Source organism: Strix aluco, chromosome 17, assembly GCF_031877795.1.
Source record: "Strix aluco isolate bStrAlu1 chromosome 17, bStrAlu1.hap1, whole genome shotgun sequence".
NCBI classification, from domain to species: Eukaryota; Metazoa; Chordata; class Aves; order Strigiformes; family Strigidae; genus Strix; species Strix aluco.
In genome coordinates this window covers 5203905-5227969 of record NC_133947.1, presented here as the reverse complement: position 1 = coordinate 5227969, position 24065 = coordinate 5203905, and the positions used below count along the sequence as shown (strand labels likewise).

General features: G+C 40.2%; 1 protein-coding gene across 2 annotated transcripts in view; it reads left to right on the top strand.

Annotated features, from left to right (window-relative positions):
* PHACTR3 (phosphatase and actin regulator 3) overlaps positions 1–22310 on the top strand; it is a 115189-nt gene extending 92879 nt beyond the window's left edge. For both annotated transcript variants that reach the window (XM_074843226.1, XM_074843227.1), the window contains exons 9-13: positions 12725–12780; positions 16940–17001; positions 17862–18002; positions 19748–19824; positions 21706–22310. In XM_074843226.1, coding sequence (XP_074699327.1) covers positions 12725–12780; positions 16940–17001; positions 17862–18002; positions 19748–19824; positions 21706–21721 — 352 coding nt within the window. In that variant the 3' untranslated portion in view covers positions 21722–22310. The remainder of the gene's footprint in view (positions 1–12724; positions 12781–16939; positions 17002–17861; positions 18003–19747; positions 19825–21705) is intronic.
* Positions 22311–24065: the final 1755 nt, after the last annotated feature.

The window sequence follows — 24065 nt, the reverse complement described above, 5'->3', positions numbered from 1 at the left end:
AGAATTCACTTCTCCCACAAAATTTGTAGTGTGTCTTTTAGTCTGGGGAAGGGAAGAGACAAAGCTTCCTTACTACGCCATGTCACATTTTCACACACCATACCTGGAGGACATATGGCTAGCACTAGAGCAGTATGTTATCACTGATTTATGGGGCAGTGTTGTCAGATGAGTCATCTACACCTTTGCGTGAAGAACTAGAGCATGTTTTTGGACTCTCTTCCAAGAGCTGGCTCACCACGTGTGATCCAAGGTAACTGCAATTCATACAGTGCAGTTGCTGGCCCTCCAAATACTACAGTTTCCTCCTCCTGCAGCTCTCAGCACAACTTCTGTAGCCTGGTTCATTCAAAATCTTACTTCCTCCCAGGAATCAGAGGCTTGGGCATGCTGCTTTCATATAGAAAAACTGGGTCAGTCTAGCACAGTTTCTACCTTTTTGAAATAACATTAAGAGAAGGCAAGGGGAGTGGAAAATGAAAAAAATAAATATTTAGAAAATAGGGAGTGGGGGAAGGAGAGAAACCAGGTCAGAACAGAAGGTCATTGTTTTTAATCAAACACTACTTAATAAATATTGTACAGTCGTATCAATTATTAAAATGTAGTTCTAGCTAAATCTTTTTTATTCTATTGCCTGTGCCCACTTGGCAAGCTGCAGCTGTATAATCAAGTCTTGTGGGGGTTCCTGTCTATTTGTGTAGCTTGGGAGCTACTTAGGTCAAGCAAAGCACCGCAAGTTTCCTCCAGTATCTGTTTTTCAGGCTCCAGTATCTGTTTTTCAGGATAATTAACTCATCCAAGTGGCCAGCACACTTCCTTGACCTCTCCTGACTCTGGAGAGTGTCTTTTTCCCTGGAAAGCACTCTCATTTTCTTTTTCTTTAGCTGTCACATGTAACACACCAAAAGACAAAAAAGGACTTACAGATTTATCAATTCATGCTCAAGTTTTTATCCAGTGAAAGACAAAGAAACAGACACCACCTTTGGAGGTTGAGGACCTCCTTCTGTGGAAGTCCACTTATGCAGAGGACTGTGTCAAGGCAACTAGGAAAGACACCTGCTTGAAGAACCAGCATGTTGGTAAAATCTGAGTCTTAAATTGCATCAGAAACAGGTTACTTCAGTTAGTCCATTGTTGTACAAAGATGTGACAGTTTTGTTGATACTATACAAAATACTACTCAGCCAAAAGATATACATCAGAATAAAACCATGAGTGCCTCACTGTTGAAAAAGAAGCCCTCAAAATCAAGACTACATAGCTCACAGATGAACAGCCATTGTCATTTACTTGAGATGATCATATTCATTAAGCAAATTAAATTCTGAATGAATTAATACTTCATTAGTTTTTCAGAAATAGTGTTAAAAAATAAAAAGCCAGGATCTCACAACAGTCTCTCCAGATAGCAGCTGGTCTATTGCACAGAGATCAGGCTAATTTGAGGGTGTCTGCAAAAGCCATATTCTGGCCAGGCTGCACTGCAGCCTTATTATTATAATTATCACAGGGAGTGGCTACAGTACTTCCAAATACCACCCAATAGGGGAAAAATCCTCCTTCTCAAGAAAAGGTTAAACAAACCAGTACTAATGTGGTAAGGAAAGTTATATTTATAGGCATCATGCAATTAAGTTTAAAGAAATCTTTTTGCAGCCTGTTTACAAAATAAGGGAAAAAGATAACAGAGAATGATAGGTGTGTGGAAATACCAAGCTTAGGTCTAACAAGAGCAGAAAGCTCAGGGTTAGCAGGGACTTTCTGGTGGACTAGAGGCCCAGCACTCAAATGCAGCATTACCTGTGACTTGCTGTGCATCAGCTGCAATGAAAAAAAACATGCTACAAAAGCCTAGAAATCTAGTGTATGATGGAGGTCATCTGCAGAGTCAAGGCCTGTTCTAGTTTTGATGAAGTCACTGCCACTTTACATTGCTCTGCTTAGCTAACCCCTATCCCAGCAGTCACGCAGCAGACAGAAAGCAACTCCAAGGAGACATGGATGTGGTAAAATTGAATCCTTTCCCAAGAACACACCACAGAGGTTTTCTGTTGCAGCCTTGCACTTTGACAGTAAAAGACAGTGTATGTTGTACCACAACAAATCATAGCAGTAATGTCAAAAGTAAATGTTCAGGTCAATAGGAAATGTTACATAATTAGATTCTTACATTTTATTCAATTGAGGAACCCAGATATCAAAAGCTCAGAATTTTCTGTCCTCACTAAAATTTGCCAGCAATTTCTATTTGGATTTACGCCACCATAGCTAAACACAGGATCCTAAACGTTTAGGATCATAAGGAGGATCACAAAAAGCTTTGAGGAAGAGCAGACGGAATATGAGGATGACATTTTTATATTCAAATCCTCTCTGCATTTTCATATAAGTTAGCCTGTTTGTAATGCTCAGTGTCACGCTTTGTGGCATCAAGTGACAAGTCATACTCCTCACACAGCCCAATTTAAAAACAGAAAAACAGTATCACTAAAATACCATTGCAGTGGGAAATGAATAAATCCCAGGAGGGTCTGCAAGTCTTGTTTTCCAGACAAGACACTTTGCCACATTTTCCTATTCTGTACAACAGAGAGAACTGTATGGGCCAGCTTTGCAGAGCACTATGAGATCTGCTGGTGAAATAACTACAAAATAGATGATTAGTCCTGTCGTTGTGACCAGGGGACTCACACTCCTACAGAGTGCTTGGGCCACATCTTTTGAGTTGTCAATGGAATTTCTCATTTCACTCTGCATGCTGATAGCGGGAACACTCTTTGCATTGAAAATCAACAGATAACCTCAAGAGAAATTTTGAAAATAGCAAAAGATTAAAATAGATGGGAATGTAGTAAAGAGGCAGGATTCAGAGCATGCTGTGGGCAAAGGCTGTGTGGCTCTGGCCAGCCTTGGTTAATGACAGCATGAGGACAAGCTGTTGGTCTAGCTCTGTGCTGAAAAGTTCTGGGCTAACAATAGCGTGCACGAGAGAAACAGCAAATAGTACAACAGATGGTGCTATGCTATCTGAAGGCAGGGATATCCCATCCTTTTGGAGATGCTGTGTGGGTGAGTGACAGGCGAGAACTAGAAAGTACTTGCGTTGCCAGGGAGAGCGTTCCCAGAGAGATTCCTGCAATTTGACAGCAGGTGTGCAGTCATACATATGGTCCCAGCAGGGACTGTCTATCCCAGAAGCATTTGCAACTTTAGGAATCACTATAATTTAGTTTTTTTCTTTAGGGATTACACAAAGCCAAGAGTGCACTGCATTTTCCTTGATTTACTTCAGTAATTAAGAAAGCTGTTCCTTGGCATAAAGCCTGACGGTACAACCAGTTTGCAAAGTGCAGCGGCATGCCCCCTCCTGTCAGGGTTTGAAGCTGCTGGGTTAGTAGGCTTACACAGCTTGATACTACCAGTGCCAGGGTAAATCCTTGCTGTTGCTTTGTGCAACACCTTGCAATGGCAAATATGCCTGCAGATGTTTATTTGTCACTTCACAAACTTTGCAGATTGCCAAAGGGTCCTTTATATACAAATACAGGTTGCAGGGAACAGAGAAGTCTATTCTCCAGAGCTCACATTGCATGAGGAAATTCTCAGCAGCTTGTATCCATGGCAAGAATGGCCATTCTCAAATCATTTTGCATTAAATGAGGGGGTGGAGGAGAATTTACATATAGTCAGCAGAGGCAGGCTGACAAGCTATGCATACCAATCTTTCTTTGTCTGCTCTCTGCAAATCCAGCTGTGCTTTCTTCCAGTGACCCAAATCCCACAGTTGTACATTGCAGTGGCATCTGTTGGTAGGGGCAACTGTTTGTGGGTTGAGTGGACAGCACTGAAGGTCTTAACGCTGGCTCTGCAACAGTGAGCATCCTAGCTGATTTCGGGACATTTTGGGGCCGTTCCATCCATATACAGTATCTCTGCTTGATGGACTCTGAAACATAGTTAGTTAGTGCTACAGTCCAAACTGACATGTCTTTCTGTCCTCCTGTCCCTGTTCCCTCTGGCTGCGGTGGCTGAAATTGCGTTCCTGGCTGCCCAAAAGTTGAGTCATGAACCTACAGACATTTCTTACGGGGCTCAAGGGTGGCTGGCAAGCCAGCCTCAGTCTCCCTGGAGGAGATCAAGCACAAGCATTGCTTAGGCATCCTTTATTCAGTGAACTTAAAGCCCAGCTTCTTTTCTCTTTTTTTTTTTTTCCTTTTTGTACATATCATTATGCAGTAAGCACCCAGGAGCATGCAACTGTTTCACTAGGAGTATCGGGAAGCCTCAATAAAGTGGCAGTCCCCATCACTGGGCTAAGATTTGCTTCTGGTCTACTAGCGATTGACTTGCAGACTCCCTACTGTTGCTCAAGCAGTTGCTATCAGGGTTGATTTTAGTATCACTTCAGCAGTGGCAGATGTCTTTATTTGATATAATGGTAATTCATACATAATGGGATAGAACTAAAACCCTGGGATTTATAGGATTCCTTTTGTTTGCTTGTCCTGAAGCATCAAGCTCACAATGTTCTCAATTTGCCCAAATCTGAGATATGTAATATTGTCTTTTTTTTTTTTCTCTGTGGGAACAGAGAGCTCCAGAGTTTTACTCCTGCTTCAGAGAAAAAAAATCTATTGCTTTGCAATGAAACATTATTCACCATTTTCAGTGACCTGCACAGTGTGACCCAGATCACAACCAGCATGTGGTTTCAGTTGGAAGACCCTTCAACATGCATTTTAATACACAGCCTTGAGCCCTCATCAGCCTTCAGTGGAGGAGTTGCACTGGGAGTCTGCACCACTTACACTCTTATTTGAAGAGCATGTTCTTTCAGCAGTTTTTCTTGCTGAGCTATTTTTAGCTTGAATGTATTCCCCAAACCAGTTCTTTGCCCAGCTGCAAGGCAAAGCAGAAGCAAGAGCAAGTGGTATTGCTGCTCAGGCTTACATTGCTACCAAAAGAAGCACTCATCAAATTACATACTCGGAGCATGTCTTTGACTGAATAATCAGTTGTACTTTTGTCACCCTAATGACTAAATATTGTAATTCTATTACAAACAGGACAGATCCACTATCTAGCAGCCCTGTTAAACTGCAGTGTGGGGGAGCAGATGGAAGGGAGAGGAGAAAGCTCCTGTTCTGAAATAAGCAGCTATTACATTTACACCCTAAAGTAGGCACATTAGTTCTTGTATATTAACTAATAGCTCGTCTGAAAATGAAAACCCTTATGTTATGTCAGTCCTGGAATGTGCCACAACATCCTCCAAGAGTCCTTAACTGCATGTTGAGAGAGGTATGACAGCAAAAGCCTCCTGAAGGTGATGGAAGGATGCTCAGCATCTTCAGTGAACTTTGCAGTAGGCCTTTGAACTGAGGACAGGCTCTGCTCTCCAGCTGTGTCTGGCCTTTCTTCCTCACACATTGAGGAAACTATGAAACCAAAGGTCAAATGCAGTGGGGCTTTCACAGGTGGTGAAAACAGTGATTACCATAAACCCCTCTCCATCTGACTCCTCTCACATAATTAGATCCTGGCTCTGTTGGTGTATTTTAGGCCACACGGTGCTTATCACTAAGGAACACTATGCAATAGCAAACCTGTCACAAGGATGTAGGTCATTCAGTGGGTTATGATACAAGGGTCATGCAGGGCAAGTATGTAGTTTTTATTCCAACTGAAATCCAAACTCCTCATTGCAGGGCTTATATCACAGAAATTATAATGATGGACAACTGTAATTGCCTGGGAGATGAGTGACAATATAATGAACTGCTGATTTGCAGCCTTGAAAATCCACACAAAACCAGAGGCCAAACAAATGAGTAAGATATGTAATTAAGGCCACATATACAGCCTCTGCATTTATCTAGTACCTTCTACTGCAGACCCAATGGCAGTTTTCTTATTTGGATGCACAAAACAGTTTATGAAGGAACATAGACACAAATATGGGGCAATTTTAAAACGGTAAAGTTTTTGCATGCAACTTGCATAATCTACCATACCAACTCACCCTATTCATACTGCTCTTTAGCCTCCTACTATCAGAGAATGGCAGCAACTGCTCTTGTTATGGTAAATGCTGGCACGTCACTCAGCTACGACTTTTTACATGCTCCAGAATTACCTTGGGGTAAAAAGAAGTTTATGTCTCAGTGTCTGCCTTCTAATTTTGTATAGACTGTAAAAGGCAAGTACCTCCTATCAAGGATTTACTACTACCCATAATTGTACATTGCAAGCAGTACTGCACTGCCACAGCGCAGTGTGTGGGTGACTCAAAGCCCTGGCACACACAGTCTTCAAAGCTACTTATAGGAAGGATGAAAATAAACTTCTTGTTGAACATGATGTTCCAGTAATAGAGATGCCAATTTAAGAGGCTGAGCCTTTGCCTCCTGATGGGCAGCAGACACAAACTGCTTTATGAGGAACAAGCACAGGGCACTCCCATTTCTCCTCCCTTGGCCTGGACTGGAGCTCTCCCACGTGAGTGATCCTCCCACCCCCCCCTTCCCAACTCCATCTGCAGAACTACCTGTCACAAGAGACAATCAATGCAATTGCTGCTGGCTACAGCTCGCTTACTGATGGCTGGATCGATTGCTCACCTGTCAGTCTAGAGTCCACAGGCACATGCACGTGTCCAAGTCTACCCAGTCTACCCCTCCCTTTATAGAAAACTATCCAAATCACATGGATCTAAGTAAGAGCAGAAACAGGATTCCAAAGTATGTCTTTTGGCTTCAACTACAAATCCAAAAGAAATCCAGTTTTATGACAATCATACATACAGATACTGTGCAACACTGTGCAAAAATGTATTTATGAAACAAAGGAACACGCTTGGAGGACAGATAAGAAACCCTGTAAACCAAGAATGTGAGCTTTTTTTTTTCACTGGATTCTGCCGAATACTTTCTAGGGTCTGCCATACAGGTGAGGCTGTAGACTAGTAAGAGGAGCTAGAAAGGAAGGACTGTCTGAGGTGTGGGAAGCCAGCATAGCCCCATATACATACAGGTGGGCTGTACCTGTCCCAAATTTGTCTCTCATCAGCTATTCTGTGCCCGCACCTGCAAGCCCTCAGCTTACTGTGGCTTTGCTGTGATGCAGTTCCCACAACGGGCAAAACAGACACTTCTAAGGTTAACTATGAGGACAGAGAACTTGGCAGCGTCTCCTGCTTGTTAAGACATATTGATGAATTGCCCATCTGATAGCAGACCCTGGGATCCTAGTGACACATGAATCCTCAGACTGCTGAGGATTCAGTCACCTGTAACAGTCCAATACTATCACCCATGGTGTAATGCTGCTCCCAAGACATCAATTCCCTTAAATGTGAAGGAGACAGTCTGACTGTGTGAAGTAAATATTGATCTATTGATCAGCAGTCACAGGCACATGTGAGAGGTGTTGGGCTCATGAGCATGTGACCTTGCTCCAGAGGGGACAAGCAATTAATACTTTTCCCCTGGAAGCCGACTCCAGCGTCTGCACTTGTGCATGCGTCAAAGATGTTAGTTAGCAGGACCTCAAACCCAACTCCTGTAGCGGAGGGCTGCAGCCCACTCCACCAGACCAGCCAACAGAGACTTCCTCACGCATGGGGCTGGTGGGGGCAGTACTCGTTATCACCCTGGGCAGCCTATTTTGCTACAATCACACACCGCACATGTACGTCAAGGGAAACAACCAAACACTCATAGATTTATTGCTCCTCTCGGAGCCAGCATGGAGCACTCATGAATGTCACAGGATTCCCATGTGCCCATTGCATAGAGAAAACAACTATCTTGAGGCCACATGCAGGCTCTCAGCACCCAAAGTACTTCGAGACCTCGGCACATGTACCGGCAGGGTGTTCTCAGGGCGAGCCACAGGTGACTGAGCTAACCTGCAGTGACCTGCTCCTCTCACCCTCAGGAGTAACGCTGCAGAGGACACAAGAACAGGCAAAGTTTTTGGCTTCTGAGAGATGGCAATATGTAAATTTATCCAGTTACCTTTCTGACACCAAATTACTGGAGAAAACAGTCTAAAGGTAATCTGAAAATACCCCCAGAACACTACCTAAACTTCAAACAGCTGAAGAACACCTGGCGCTTGAAGCTTTATGCTCACTTTGCACAGAACAGCAATAAGACAAAAGCTTTATCATTTTTCTGAATTTAAGAAATAACTGTTTGTGTAGTGTTGTGTGTCATCATCCGTCCCCCGTCCCCCCCCCCCCAACTTATGGTGATTGCTTCAGCATTATGAGAAAATATTCAGATTTTGGTCTCTATCCAAAATTGCAGCATCATTGACACATGTACAGCAAACTCTGTCTGAACTGTATCCAAACATCATTTACAGGGAAACAACATTGGTGTGTCCAGTTCTGCTCGGTTTCCCTGAGGCAGCTGCACTTGCCTTGACTGAGGTGCTGCCAGCTCAGCTCTCCTTACTTCTGCTCTTGGTATCCCTCGGTTTAAGCTAATGGGGAAGGCAATTCCTGGAGTGGATATTCTTAACATGAGACCACAGCAATATCAGTGACAGTCCATGCATTTACACCATAGGGGATCTGGACAGAGATAGGACTTGCCCATGAGTTACCTGAGAGTTTTCAAGGAAGTTTCAAGGCCCTTCCAAAAAGAGCTGGCCCTGCAGAGGTGCTCAGAGGGCACTCTTGCCTCAGCAGACAGTACAAAAATACCCAAACCTAGATTTTAATATCACCCAAGAACACAACAGCATAATTGGATGCTTTTCCCAAAAGCAAGAAATAGATACCTAAATTTAAATCAACTGAAAAGAAACCATTACTGTGACACAACAGAAGTGGTGCACTACGTTAGTGCTCCCAGTGGAGCTTACAGTCACCTCACTGAGGTGAGTCCCATGTGGGGCTGAGTCCGCAGGTGAAAAAACAACAGAAACAGAAAGCACAAGACTTACCCAGCCATGTCCCCATCTGCACTGCAGCAGCACTGGAGCCTCATGCCCACCTCAGACCTTCAAAGGGCTCCCACAGCCAGAGCTGCAGAGCAGCATGGTGCCCAGGCTGGGTGCAGGCCAGCCCCAAGGTGGAGCCCTGCACCCGCCCACACTCAGGTGCAGGAACTTTACTGAAGCCAGGAGAAATGAGCGAGGACTCTGCTTCAAAATGTCCTGCAGCTCTATAATACAAAATCCTCTGTGCAAAGCTTGCGGACATCATCCACAGTCCGCTGAGCGTTCAGTTTTTAGCCTTTGCAAAGGTTCCTTCATGGCAGGTGCCTGCTTCATCCTCTGGGATCACACACCAGCTCCCCTGCTGTGATGCAGTCTGCTGATAATCATTATTCAGCTGGGGTTTGTCTCCTTTAAACATAGGACATTTGAGCATTCCCCCTCTAGAGCCTTAGTCTCTCAGTCCCCGCTTCCTGGCCTGCACTCCCCAACAACCGCGTGAGGCGAGCTGGCCGCCATTTCCCGGGCCAGATTTCCCTGAGGTGTGGCGGCATTTCTGAGGCCATGGCGCTGCCTCTCCGCAGGGCCCGACAGCCACCTTCTGAGGAAACCCACTGAGCTCGACGCACAGGGGGTGTTTTCTGGTTCTGTCAGAGGAGGGATTTCACATTTTAACAGCTTCAGAGAAAAATACGAATTAAATATCCAAAGTTGAGCACTTGTTGCCCAGAGAAGAGGTCACCCAAGCAGGGGTACAAACTCATCTGAAACAGTTTCTAATTTAAAAGCTCCCTTCAAGAGGGACATGCATTTTTGACAGGGGTAACCTGCATCTTCCCCTGCACTAGGTTGAGCTGCTGACCTGACAGGAACCTTCAGAAATGTATTTGTCCTTATCTTGCTCTGAGCCTGGCTGCAGGCAAGTTTTGAGGGAAGTTGGCAGTATCAAGGGGGACCGCGAGTCCCCTTCTGAGGAAATAAAGTGTGGCTGGGGCTGCTTAGACCCCTGTGGGGGGATGAAGCACCCTCCTCCATCCTCCCAAAGCAGCAGGACGGGCTCTGCCCGCACAGTCAACACCCACAGCAGCAACTAGTTTCTTGCTATGACAGATAATCAGGAAAGGCAACACGCTCTGCAAGCAGGCACACTCCTCACCGGACATAGAAAAGACCCTTCTGCAGAAAAGGCCTCTCAGTCCTGATTTATGCCAGCACAGCTCAGCAGAGACACGTGGCCCCCCCGGCCCTCGCTCGCCTGGCTGGGCCGGGCTCACAGCTGCTTCCCCTCGTTACCATCAGCAGCCCTTGGTGGAGGCATCTGGAGTCCTTCACCTTCACCGACTTGTGCCATTTCCTCTTTTCCCGGAGCCCAGCCACCATGTAGCACAGCTCTCACAGTGGAGAAAGCAAAGAAAAGGGATTTCTGGGCAGAGAGAGGCTTCTCCTGAACAGAAAAAATAACAAACTAAATGTCGCTACATACTGGTAGCAACAATGTCAGTTGTGTTGCCACTTCTCATTGTTTGATCATGACTCTCGCTGTATTTGGTGTTTTTACTCTATCCCCAGCTTCCCAAAATCCTGTTAGAATTTTATTTTGAAGAAAAGTCCACATCTAGTTTCGTGACTATGACAAAAAGCTTGGAAGTATGGTCCGTATGTCTGAAAAACTCAGGAAAAAAAAATGCAATGCCTTCTCGTGCATATATATGCCTGTGTATACCTGCACCTTTTCCTTCTGTTGTGGGTAAAGCTGAGAGTGTGCACAGAAATATGTTGTTGTCCCTATGCACGTCTCATGTATTTATCAAAGCCAAAAAGGAAACGGGGTTTTAAATAATTAACCATCATACATAACTATACATATATACATGCTATACAGGGCATTCATATACATATGCATTCTCACACTGCTGTAATCATTTCTGTTAGGCTTTTAATCCCCCAGTTTAAAAGGGGCCTCTGAAATCTAATGTACAGATTCTGGGAGAATCTATAAATCTCGCATGGAAGGGCTGTAATTAAGAATGGCTTGAGATAGAGGCATGTGAGCAGCAGGTCTGTTGGACCTTTAATTTGCAGATAAGCTCTCTCAGTCATTCTTCCCTGATTTATATTATAAAATGCACATTAATCTCTTTCAAACAAAACCTAGCTAGAGTTGTATCATTTCTGAGACATAGAGGGAAATGACTGAGGAGGGAGGAGCCCAAGGGTAACAGGAATTAAAATTACATATTTAAAGGCTTTAGCAGGGCATTTCAGCATCATTCCTGTTTGGATTTCCGTTTGGATTATTGCAACTTCCACTGCTGGAGTATCTGACTCATTAGTCCAAAAAGAAATCCAGAGACCAGGAGAAAAACCTTAGGTGATAGAAAATGTTAGGTAGGAGGAACGAGAGTTAGACTGTAGGTGTTTCTAAGCACAAGAGTTCATCATCTTAAGTTTTCTGTTGGTGTGAATCTGGTATAGTAGTTGTGATACCTTCCTACTGCCAAAGATGAGAGCTTTCCCAGTGACATCAGGGAAATTAATTAAAAAAGGATAAGGAGTTGCAGTCATATTTTGGGCTGTTGGTCTGATAACATGAATACAGAGTTGATTTTGAACCTATATTTGGTAAGGCTTAAAAAACAAGGAGCAATTAGAATCGGGTACTTTTATGAATTCTTTTACAGGCTGTTAACAGTTACTTCATTATTTCATCTCTTGTATATTTGACAAAATGTAGATCTTGTTATAGCATCGCTTTATAATCATTCCTTTACTTCCTATACACAGTAGAGGGATAACTACTGCAGCAGTGGTTTGCAGTGTGGTCCCTGGTCTGAGCATTTCTTTGTCTCTGTAACTTCATCTCTGGCTTGGCAACATCTGCTGGAGAGGAGATGATGAGAATCCTTAACGTTGCCAGGACGCAGGCCAGAAAGCATCATAAACTCTTTCCGATCTGCTTGCTGGATTATTACTTGAAAGCTAGCAAATGCAGCATGTGTGTGTGTCTGCCTAGGGGAGGGGCTCAATTACCTGAGATTCTCTGCAGATATTAGCAGTGTCTCGTGGGGAAGTCTCATTTAGTATGCAGAATAAAATCGCTATGGCACTGATCATATGATTTGAAGACTCAATCCTGAAGCAGCACTACTGAAAAGGGGAGGTGAAACTGCATAAGACACTCCGTTCAGACAGCATGAGGCTGTGAGCAGCACACGAATTTTATTCAGCAGGCAGGAGGAGAGCTGCTGGATTGGTCTGTTAGATGTGTAGTCGGGAAACCACAGGAAAGCTTTATTTCTGGCAAGTCTGCATTTTGTCAGGATGCACCACTAGTGTTACTAGAAAAAAGGAAGCCCACTGCTATGTGAGATTAAAAGGTAGAGGCAACGATAGCTACAGAAGATCACTGTGAAACTCATTTGATAACCACCTTAAATACCCTCACAAGAGTGAATTTAACTGTTGGAGAGCACTGGTTCCAACTGATTGTCTGGAAAGTATGGTGAAAAGGATGCACGTTCTGAGGGAGCATTTCACTGACAGCAGAGCAAACTAGAGGAGAACTTCTACCTGCATTGCTGACATTTGGGAAAAATAATAGAAGAAAACATTCTCGTGCCAAGATTCTTGTATTTTTTTTTCTTCCTCTGTCCTGGAGAGGGATTGTGTAGTCCCCTCCCTAAGGAAAACACCAACCAGAACTGAGAATACTGCAGACTTTCCAAAGAACAGGCATGGTACAAAATGTGATTTTGGTGTTTTTCCGCAGGCGACTCAGCCAAAGACCTGCTGTTGAGGAGCTAGAAAGAAGAAATATACTTAAACGTGAGTATTTTTTTCCTGAAGTATTTTATATGTGTTTATTGAAACCAGTGACTGCATTTCTAGAACATGTTATTTTTAAATAGACAAATTATTTTCTGTACCTAAAAGTTTTAAATTTTCACATGTCCTGGGTTTCAAATACTGCAGGAATCATAATTTACAACTTGATAAAGGCATGCCATTTAGTCCAGGAAAGAATGACTTGTTCAAATTTACACTTTCAAATAGTTTTCATTCTGATTACACTGTTACGGATGTCTAAGAGAGGAATACAATTTTACTGTCACACAGTGCAATGAGAATTGGACTGACATTTTTCAAGATGTGGACTGTCAATGGCAAACTGTACACTGAATGCCACCAAGGCTAAAGTGGAATGGAGAAAGCATCCTTACAGAGGTGTGATTCTCCTAGCAAGTACCTTTGTTCATATGATTAAAGATCTTCCCAAAGACAAGTCAAAGAAAGATCATTCTGAGATACTTATTAGAGGGACAGTTCGAGGCCTTTTATAGATGCTGCCACAGGGGAATGTTCTCAACATCTCTCAAAATAAACACAAGACAGAAACTTGCAACTCTTTTCCTAAAGATTCTGACCTGGGGCTCAATGAAGTGATGAACATAATTCCTTTCCTTGCAAGTGCTGGGAATCCTCTAAGTTAGGGGAAGGTGAGAGAGAGCTTTGAAATTGGCTCCATTATGAGTTGCAAACAAGAGAAAGGGGGAGACCATCTGCTTGAAGGAAAAGTACATTGCTTCTGTTATTTTCATGATCTAGTGTTGAATGACAAAAAACAATGTGAACAATAGTTTGTTTCTCATTAAACAATCATAAAACATAAAGCCACATAAGTTTGTCATACAAGCAATGCTGCCTGTGCTATTTAATTAATATTTAATTATTAATGTGATGATAATTTGCTATAAAAAAGTTATCTACATTTTGTTACCTAAATTTAATGTCTCAGAACTTTCTTAGTAGTTCATAGAAAAAACCTTATGCTTTTGCCACTGAAGTTACTGGGGATTTAATTTCAGTTTGAACACGAAGGAATTCCATAGCCAACTTGTATTTATCAGTATTTTCAGTACTCCTCCAATGCATACATTGCACACGGTAAAATTAGATGTACCTAACACGTGCATAGCTAAATGAGAAACAGGACACATTCTTTGCAAATGTGAATGGATGAACTTGGCCTAACTTCACCTGTCATGTACCACAAGAGACAAGAAAAAGCATTAACCCAAGATTCTGAAATATGTGGGGCCAGATTTTCAAGAGTGAGTACCTAAGATCTCTCAAAATCTGTTCCTTTGGGTTTTTTCCTGGCTAAGGAAGAGCTGATCTCTACTGAAAAAAATCTGTTCCTTTATATTTACTTTTTGGAGTGTGCTGGTTACATCCTTAATCTGGGTTAAACTGACCATCTTTAATAATAAAAAAGTTTGAATACATTCATATAATGAGCTTAGAGAGAGATAAAGCAGAAAGAAGATAAAGCAGAATTAAAGATATGTCCTGAATGCCAGCTACATACTGGTCTAGATTTCTATCTTATTTAAAGAGCTCCCAGCACGGAGCAAATTTATTGACTTCAGTTTAGTTGCTCAGGCTTTATACAGGTTTGGCTGAGATCAGAACCACTTCTATTTTATTTACCTCTTCCATAATATAAAAGGCTAGGTATCTTGTAAAGAGCTAAGGTCATCACGTAGCTGCGTCAGTTGTAATCTTAAAAGGCTGGACAGATGTAACAACTCTAGTCTCAGTTTTGAATGAATTTAGAAATTAGTAAAGTCTCTTTTTATTAATAGGGATATCGACATTCTTGTTAGGTGTTAGGTGTAAACGCCCTTCAGTGAAATCACTGCAGTCTCCTCCAGGTTGTAAGGGTTTGTACAGTTGCACTGTAAGTTTCCTAACATCTTTGATGTTCATAATACATACTCCTAATAGAAGCACTGCTACCTCCAAACCTGTTTAAGAACTAATAATTCACATTTGTACTACTCTGTCAAAATCAGAAGCATTTTGCAAGTGCCTAAGTGCAACTACTATGTTATTTTAAAACAAAGCTCAGGAAGATTTCAAAAAGTGATGACTTATCTCCCTTAGGGAGATGTTTCTGAGATAAAAGTAATACTTAAAAAGCAAACTTAAAGCCAACAGTTTCTTACAATTTTATTCATCTCCTAAGTCCTTTACTTTATCTATAGAAACACTGCTGGTTTACCACAAAGCATGAAAAGCTTATGAACTAAAATCACGTTCCAGGTGTTCACACGTCTTCTTCCTGTATTCAACAGAAAGCTGGCAGTCACATTCAAAAAGGCAGCATCTCTTCAATCACACTGTACAATCCCTGGTTCATTCTTAACATCAGGAATTGTTTCAGTGTCACGCACAGCTAAGAGTTCCCTGAATAACTCACAGAGCAGCAAAATGAATTACAGTACTGCACATGGCACTTCATAATTGGGAGTGTCTCTCTACTGAGGTTTATAAAACCAGCCCTCACTAATGAATGGATCTAAGTGTAGGCAGAGTGATGTTGATGGGAAAAACCTCTCTGGGTTGTCTCTGTAATAACGCCTGAGTTTTATAATGCCCTTGCTAGCATTTCCTATCAAATCTTATTTTATTTTTTCTAAAAGAATCATTTTTTGTATTTCTGGAAGCTGGGAATAAGCTCAGAGAACGTCACATAGAAATGGGTCACTACACATGAATTTGGAAAAGCATTTTTTGATCAGAAATGTGTATTTGTGTTTTTTCTTTAGGTATTCTCTCAGTGCCTATCACAGTCATATGTTAAAAAATCACTATGCCACAGGAAATTCTCTTTGAATAAAAGTATATAGATAGGAATATCTACTCTAAAAGGGGTGAATTAAAACTGAATGAAGCATTAGTAACTTCTTGCAGGTATCTCTACATCTCGGAATACGCTCCACTTTTTAAAACCTGTTCTCTTTTTAAACATTCCAGACTTAAATAGCTGTTCATCCCTGACAGAGCACTAATTTTAGCTGTCCTATTCTTTTAAATGTGTGCCTTGACACTGAATTGTAATATAGCACATTAGAGCATTTTAGATTCATTTGATTTGCATTTCTACTATAGCTAGTTGTGGCTATGCACTACTACGTTATTTTAAATAGATTCTTACGATTGCATTTCAGTGTAAACTAATGAGCATAAAAATAAGAGAGAAGAATACGTCATTACTAAAAATATCATTTTGGAAACTCATCTGCAGTGCTAGTGTTTTTTCAAGGCACATTAATAATCACATGTGCTTAAACACTGGAAATACCTAATGCAAGTCATATAATAAACTTCACAGTAGCATCTAGAGAATCCCAGAATGGTTAAACATTTTTCACTAGATCTTCAGCTTTGTCAGGTCATAGGCTCACGCCTTAATTTAGTAACAGATAGTACTAGAAATAGAAACGCCATTAACTTGTTTCCCAAGGCAAAGGATATATTTCACACAGTGTTACAGCACTCTATTTTTAGACCCAGTGTGTAGGAGTTATCACGGCTTGAATGTTAATAGGCGCAACACACAAAAGCGAGCTGGCTTAGGTTAGAAAGGAACGCTACAAAAGAAAACCCCGTGAGGATAAAGAGGTTCTAATGTCAGTGACACATCCCGAATATCAGAGAAAAAAAGCATGCAAGTCAAAGATAACTGCTGTGGCAGTGTGACCATCTAAAGATGTGGCCTGAGAATACAGTTATAGAGGAAAGAACATACTTTTCCCTGGAGCTGCTGCAATGAGTCTTTTCAGCATCTAACAGCAATGAATGGCTTCAGCAATATAAAAAAGTGATTATGGAATATTTTGATTTTCTTTCTAAAATTTATACCATTGGAGAGTTGGTGTGGCTGCTATTGTTTTATTAAATCTCCTTGGAGTTTAGAGCACAGGAAAAGATGACACTGGCACCAGTACGTTGTCCTTACAGAGAGGTAACTATGTTCTAATAGAGAACCAGGGAGATGTACTGAACTTACAAAACATACAACTAACAACCAGCCACTAATTTTTTTGCACTCTAATTTTTATTGCCTGGAACTTTGGAAAATACCAATCCTCCTCATGAGGAAAGTAACTTTTTTTTTTTTTTTTTATGTTCTCCGCAGAAAGAAATGATCAAACAGAACAGGAAGAAAGAAGGGAAATCAAACAGAGACTGACAAGAAAGGTAAAATCTTGCAGTACCTTCTTTTAGTTTTTAGAAATCTAGCAAAGCTAATATAACATCAACCAGTCATAGAGGTCATTATTACACAAAAACTCCCTTAACATACATCCTCCTCAGCAGTGTCTCAGGGATATTTAGTAATATGAATTATAAAAATACCTACTTTATCTCACCTACATGACTTATTAGAATATTTACATATAAGCTTTAAATCAGAAAATGGATATTTGCTTGCACACTGCTTATTTTGCAACTATATTGCTAGAAAAGGACTACTTAATTCTTTGTAGCAATCAGTAGTAGAGCTGAGTCCCTGCTGAGCACCAGGTGTGCTCCCACAATAAATTTCTCTTTGCATTTAAGGTATTCTCAGAATCAGAAGTAGATCTTGTTATTGTTCTGTTCCTAGGAATCCTGACTGAAATTATAAGCCAAATATGGCGATAACTTGTTAAAGACAAATTGAAATTCTTACAATGGGTCCAGTCCTGAAAACCTTATCCAGCCAATCCGCCGCTGACTGTAGTAGAACACCCTACAGCATATGATATTATACATAAATCATAATAAATTCATTATGATTCATTTACATAATATAAATTCATTTTATCAATATCCAGGTTAAAATATTTTCCCCTTTTGTCCATTATAAAGCCACTGTGCTGTAGCCCACAACTCCATTTAAACCATTATTACTCTCCTAAAAATCTTCTGAAGGATTGTGTATTTCCCTGGAATTTCCACGGGTTGGGTTTTATTTTCATATACATAAATGCACACTCAGCTAAGATGGGAAGCAAAAAATGTTTGAAATGTTTGTTATTAACACTAGTTTTATTTTACCAAACTATTCAATACAGCTTAACCAGAGACCTACAGTTGATGAACTAAGAGACAGAAAAATCCTGATTCGATTCAGTGATTACGTGGAAGTGGCAAAAGCACAGGACTATGACAGGCGAGCAGATAAACCATGGACAAGACTATCAGCAGCAGATAAGGTACTGACATAATTAAAACGACATATTACTGCTTTCTACTTGCTTTGTCTAGAATGATACATCAGATTCTGCAAAGACATTTAACCTCCAGGACATTTAATCTCTGTAAATGTTACCATTATTTTTTATGCTAAAACCACACTGACCAATGCATACTATCATAAAAAGAGCTATTTATAAAAATGCCTATTTGGGACTATAAAGGCTTCTACCCAGCCTGACAGGAAAAAAAAGGTGGATACAATCTTTCTTACTGCTTTAGGGCTGCAACTCAAAACCACTTCCAGCCAATGCAGTATTAACATTTATCCTCAGACTGGGAAGTTTTGTCCCAAACATGTAAATATCTTCCACTGTTTCTAAGCATGCAGATATTTCCTTTCCTGTTTCCTATGAATGCTCAAGGAGTCACTTGATCCCACATTTTCACAAGCATAAACAAATACTCGTTTTTGTTCCATCACATACCTGCCACATAGCTGATTTACATCCAAATTTAACTTTCACATTTCGGTGCTTGAGTAGTAAGAAAAATAGTTCAGCATGATTCCAGATAGAACAGTTGCTGAGTAAGTTCTGAAGTTTCAGGGCTGCAGCAAGCAGAATGAGTAGGGATGCCGAGATAATTACTGGGTAAAATGGCAAATATGGCACCGTTACTGCTTTGTTCTGAGATGTGGAGATCAAACACTTCATTCTCCATTCCAGTGTCTCCCCAGTCAAAAGTATAACAAATGTTTTTATAGGACTCATATAGAAAAGGAACAATGTATTTCTACTACAGTAGCTGTTCTCCTGAGCTCACTAAAAAGGTGAAAAACCTATTATATATTAATCAATGGAATAATGATTTTGTATTTTCCTTGTATGTACTGGTTACGTATCAATATTAAGCTTTTCCTAGTTTTACTGTTTTTATATTGTTAACTAGGCAGGTTTATAAGCTAAAAGAAAGTGATGCAGTTCAATGCATATACTGGTGGCATGTCAGGAATTCAGGGTCAGGAGTTTGACCATTGCATTTGTGACTGAAAAACTTCTTTTTTGGAGTAGACAAATACATTATTTTTCCTCGTTTTTCTTTTAATAAGCCAAATCTGATATAAAACATGAACATGGGTATAAGCCTCATTTTACATAGCTAAACAATGAAGTACCAAATATAAAAGAATCTGTGAAAACACCACTCACAGTTGCCATTTAAACAAAAGAATACTCTCACTTTTATAGTCTTGAATTTCATTAAACTAAGCACCAAAAGAGAAAATTTTTCTTCACTTATGACTGTACAATCCTATGGATCCAGGTGACAACACAGTCTGGACTGGTATTTGCAAGTTCTGATAAGGCAAACAGTCTGATTTTTATTAAAAAAATGACACACATTGACATTCCATGAAAGTCAGTTGACCAGCTGATCAATTTCTCAGCAACTTCTCTTAATCTTTAATAAATTTTAACTGGAATGTTATTAAAATAGACAATAATAAGCACTGTAGTTTTATTCTGTCAGAATTGCTTCTAGACAGGTGTGACCCTGGCAGCAATCAGTAATGAATAAGCATCATCATATCACCAATCCATATAATCTAAATATTCAGCATTCCCACTGGCATAGTATGCTTTGCTATACCTAGTACCTATTATTTCTACTTTAGAAAACTCCTGTTCTGCTCTGCAAGTCCAGTATTTTACAATGCTTATAAATACAAAATTGTTAACCACCTTCTGTTTTCAATTCCTAGGCAGCAATTCGGAAAGAGCTAAATGAATACAAAAGTAATGAAATGGAGGTACATGCATCAAGCAAACATTTGACAAGGTCAGTGTTCCAGCTATTTATTTCCACTACCTGCTAAAAACAGTCTACTTGAGTCCTAAATCTGTAGATTTTGCTCTTACATGCTGGATGTAGGAGAAGAATATGCAAAGGAAGGTTTATTTTAAAAGAAAATGGAAGTATTTCTCTTTCTGGCCAGAACCTGGCTTTTCTGATATTTTTTTTTTTTTGCTTTGATTAGCATGTACTGAGAAGCCCCTAGACCTTCCCCAGAACAGCACTCAGCTTGCATTCTTTGCACTGAAGATTCAAAAGCTATGACAAAAAATTAAATATAGGGTATATAATTTTTTAAAGGAGATGAACAACTTAATACAGTATATAAAGGTTTCTGAATTAAATGTACTTCAGTGTGCAACCTTATTATCACAAACATTGCAACCTCCCTGCTAAAAAATATAAAATTCTACACACTGTAACAAGACTAACTGGATTTATTGTAATGGGTTGAGCCTGCAGGTTTCAGTATCCCTTGAATGTCAGTCCCATTGCTAGTGGAAGGAGTGCAACCCCCCGAGCACACGTAGTGACAGACCAGCAGAGAGGGCAGGAGACAGAACTGGTTTGGACTCTTGGCACTCTCTGAGTGGTGGGGCCAGTGTGAACCTACTCAGTCTCGTGCTTGCTTCATCTGCCAGCACTGATGACAGGCACTATGTTTAAACATGCATGAAAACATTCATTTCCCTTTTCTAAGTGGGAAAAAATGTGAGAGGCTGATTCCGCAGCCATCGTTACTTCCAAAAAGACCTTGTTAGTTAGAGAAAAATTGAAACAGCAAGCAGTTATTTCCTACAATTTCTATTAGGTCTCTTGAGCAAGCCCAATTGCTCTTAAAACACAGTTTTAGGAGTTGCTGGGAGCACAGTGTACTCTTGCCATCTCGGTAAGCATTCTCAGGTGTGCTGGCTGCTAAGGGAAGTTGCCTAGCACTGTACTAAGGAACTCGGTGTGCAGTCCCGCATTCTGGAAGGTTCACTTCACCAGTCCCATGCTTATTTCTGAACTTGGAATCAATTCCAGCTTCACTGAGCTTTGGCTGTTCGATGAAAATATGGTCTAGGCAAATACACTTGAGTTGTAAATGCAGTGTACACTGATCTAAAGGCTGTATTGATTCTAGAGCGTTCATGCAATTGTTAGGGTCCTTTTAACATTACAGGTTATGGCAAGACATCACTGCATTGGTAGAATGAAGTATAGGGGGAAAAAAACCTGGGATGGCTGCAATTTAAGTCTGAAAGTGAGAGATACCTTCTCTAATTGAAGCTACCTGGGCAGTTTAAGTAGATTATAATGATATATTTTGAAATTTGTTCAGGATATTAAGAGTAAACAGGCTTACCATTTACAATTAGTGCTAAGGCATTACAAACGATTGGGACTTTAATTATGTATCTCAGCCAAAAGAACAAGCGTGTATTTATTCCAGACAGACTCTTAAGATTATTGTACATTAAACCAACAGTATGTCCTCATATTTTCCAAAGCATTAGCTCAACATTGCTTAACTCTTATAAAATAACAAGATCACTACACAATAAAGAATATTTCTACCAATGACAAACTGTGGCTTAATTCCTAAAAGAAAAAAACCCCAAATCAACCCCACACCTATATTTGCACTTGCACTCCCCAGTAACAGTAAACTGGTTAGACTGGGCTGTGAGGACTGTAACTGCCCTACAGTCATGGCATAGACGTGGAAATGTGGTGGTGAAAATTAAGACTTCAAGTTACTGTACCTTTAAACAGAATGAATACTGTATTTTTAAAAACATTTTTGTTAATCTAACAGAATTTTTAAAAATTATATTTTTTTAATTTCAAAGTGGTTTGAAAAATGTCTCTTATTTCTCTTAGATTTCACAGGCCATAGAAATTTTCTTCTGAGAAGAATCTGTCTTTACTTTTTGATACTGCTGCTGAACACACATCGGGGAATATATAAGTCTTTCCCTAAAGTTCAGCCCTGGATACCTTGATGTTTATGTGAAAGAAGGACTCTGCAGATGAAGTGTCTGCAGCACTTACGTACAGAAAGAAACACCAGAGACGTACTTCGCTCTGAAGTCAGAAGAGTGATGGCCTGTGGAGTGGGATGATCTGCTGAAAAAGACTGAAGTAAAGCTACTTGAAAGAACCTACTACTCTCCTTTAACACTTTGTTAAACTGTTTTGCAGTCTATCTTGGAAAAGGAGATGTTGTGCATGTACAGGCTTTACCATTCCAAGGCCTCTAACATAAATGGACCTGACACACTGTCATTCAGTATTACGTTGACAAGACATTTTGAACTTACCACAATTAGTTTGTAAAACACTTAAGTTCATGTTCTAAAAACTAATTTAATGTATTATAATTTCATTCTTTTTTATATAATGTCTAACAGAATCACAGCTGCAAGCATTTTTGATTCCTGTTACTTTTGTTCTTTAATTAAATGACTACTTATTGCAGGAAATGAGCACGTTTCCTAAAGCTCTTTTTTTCCCAGGGACAGTTGGGAAGGGAAGAGATTACAATTATTATGCACCAGATCGTATTGCTTCTTTATCAACACAGATTCTTCAGAAGGATGATCTTAACTAAGCTTTGCCATCTTGTGGAATATCAACGTTTTGGACCAGATCCTAACCAGCATAACATGATTGTCACTCTACACTAGTCGAGGTTCCGGCCCTCTAAAGAATGACCATTAAGTTCACTGTTGTTCTCATTCAAAATTGCTAAATTGGACAACCACAGGTAGAAATGTAACAATGTACTTTGATGTTTAGCAAACAAATGAGTTTAATGCTTTCTTGACAGTAAGAAGAAAGAGTCACTAAATGCTAATAACAAAGAAAATAGAACTGGTTGAGAAAAAATGTAAAAAATGTAAAGCCAGATATTCTAATATTACTTGACATCTAGAAGCATCTGAAAATTCTACTCGAAACACTACTAAAGGGAAAAATTTAGGAAAAAAAATACACTGATAGCTGGAAAGTATGCCTGACAAGACAGCAACAAAATGGCACATACACTCACAAGACAAAAATTTCTCTGCAGGAGTCTTAAATGCTATCCTTTTAGGAAGTCATTCAATGTTAAAAACTTGAAAAAGGCACTCTCAATCTTGTAGCTTTGTTGAGATGATCTCCATGAAGTGTGAAAATACTAAGGAAAATATGGTATGTAAAATTGTTTGTACAGACTGCTACTAAATTGCTGCAAGATGGTGAACAGAATCAATGCAAACAGTGGATGGACTAACTTTCAATTCTCTTCTGCTGCTCAGTGTGGGATGAAAAAAACAAAAGAGAGCTATTCTTTGGATAAATGAACGCTTAAGAATGAAAGGTAAGAACATACAGCTCAACGCTTAAAATATATGTCAGTAAGGGCAATGCTAGAAGAAACTGAGGGAACATGGGAGATACGGTGCCCAGACCCAACAAAGCTTGCTAGCTAGCTTCGTTGTAGCTAGCTGTAATTTTGTAAAACTTTTTAATGTTTGACTTCTGTGACTATCAGGTAAAGACTTGAATTACCCAATTACTTGATCCAAAGATTTTTTTTTTCTACTTAGTGCAATTTTATAACTTGCTGGCTTTTCACAGAAATATGTAACAATATAAATATAATTAACGGTATGTTAAAGGCTAGTTATCAATCCTTTAAATTTTATTATTAATAAAATACTATTAATTCTAAACAACAATATAATGATAGTCCGGGTGTATACAAAAAGGGTAAACAGAAAGGAGAGATGTTTCTTCAGCAGAAGAACCATTTTTAGTTTCAGAACAGTAGATGACCCACTGTTGACTACAAACTTGGCTAATAATCTGTTAAAGTAACACACTCCTAGTTAGCAGTGATGCATACTTTCACTGGTAATAAAAATACTGTATAAAACACATTAAATGAAGTTGAAAAATATATTAAACAGGAAAATATTTTAAGGGTAACTTAGAGCAGCTTTTTAAATTTCAAACAATGCCTATGAGCTGTAATAGTAATGCGACTTAACCATCTTGTACTTATGCAGCAATTCGCTTCGCTTCTTCCCCCTGTTCTCAGCTGCCCTTCCATCACAAACATCCCAGCCTTTTTTCTGCTTCGGTCTGGTAAGAGAGGGAAAGTTGTGACTACTTCAGAGCCACATGTGATCACTGTCAGCTACCTACCGCCAGCTTTCTGGTGGGCAGGTGCGTGAGGTTGTTTGGAGGCTGCA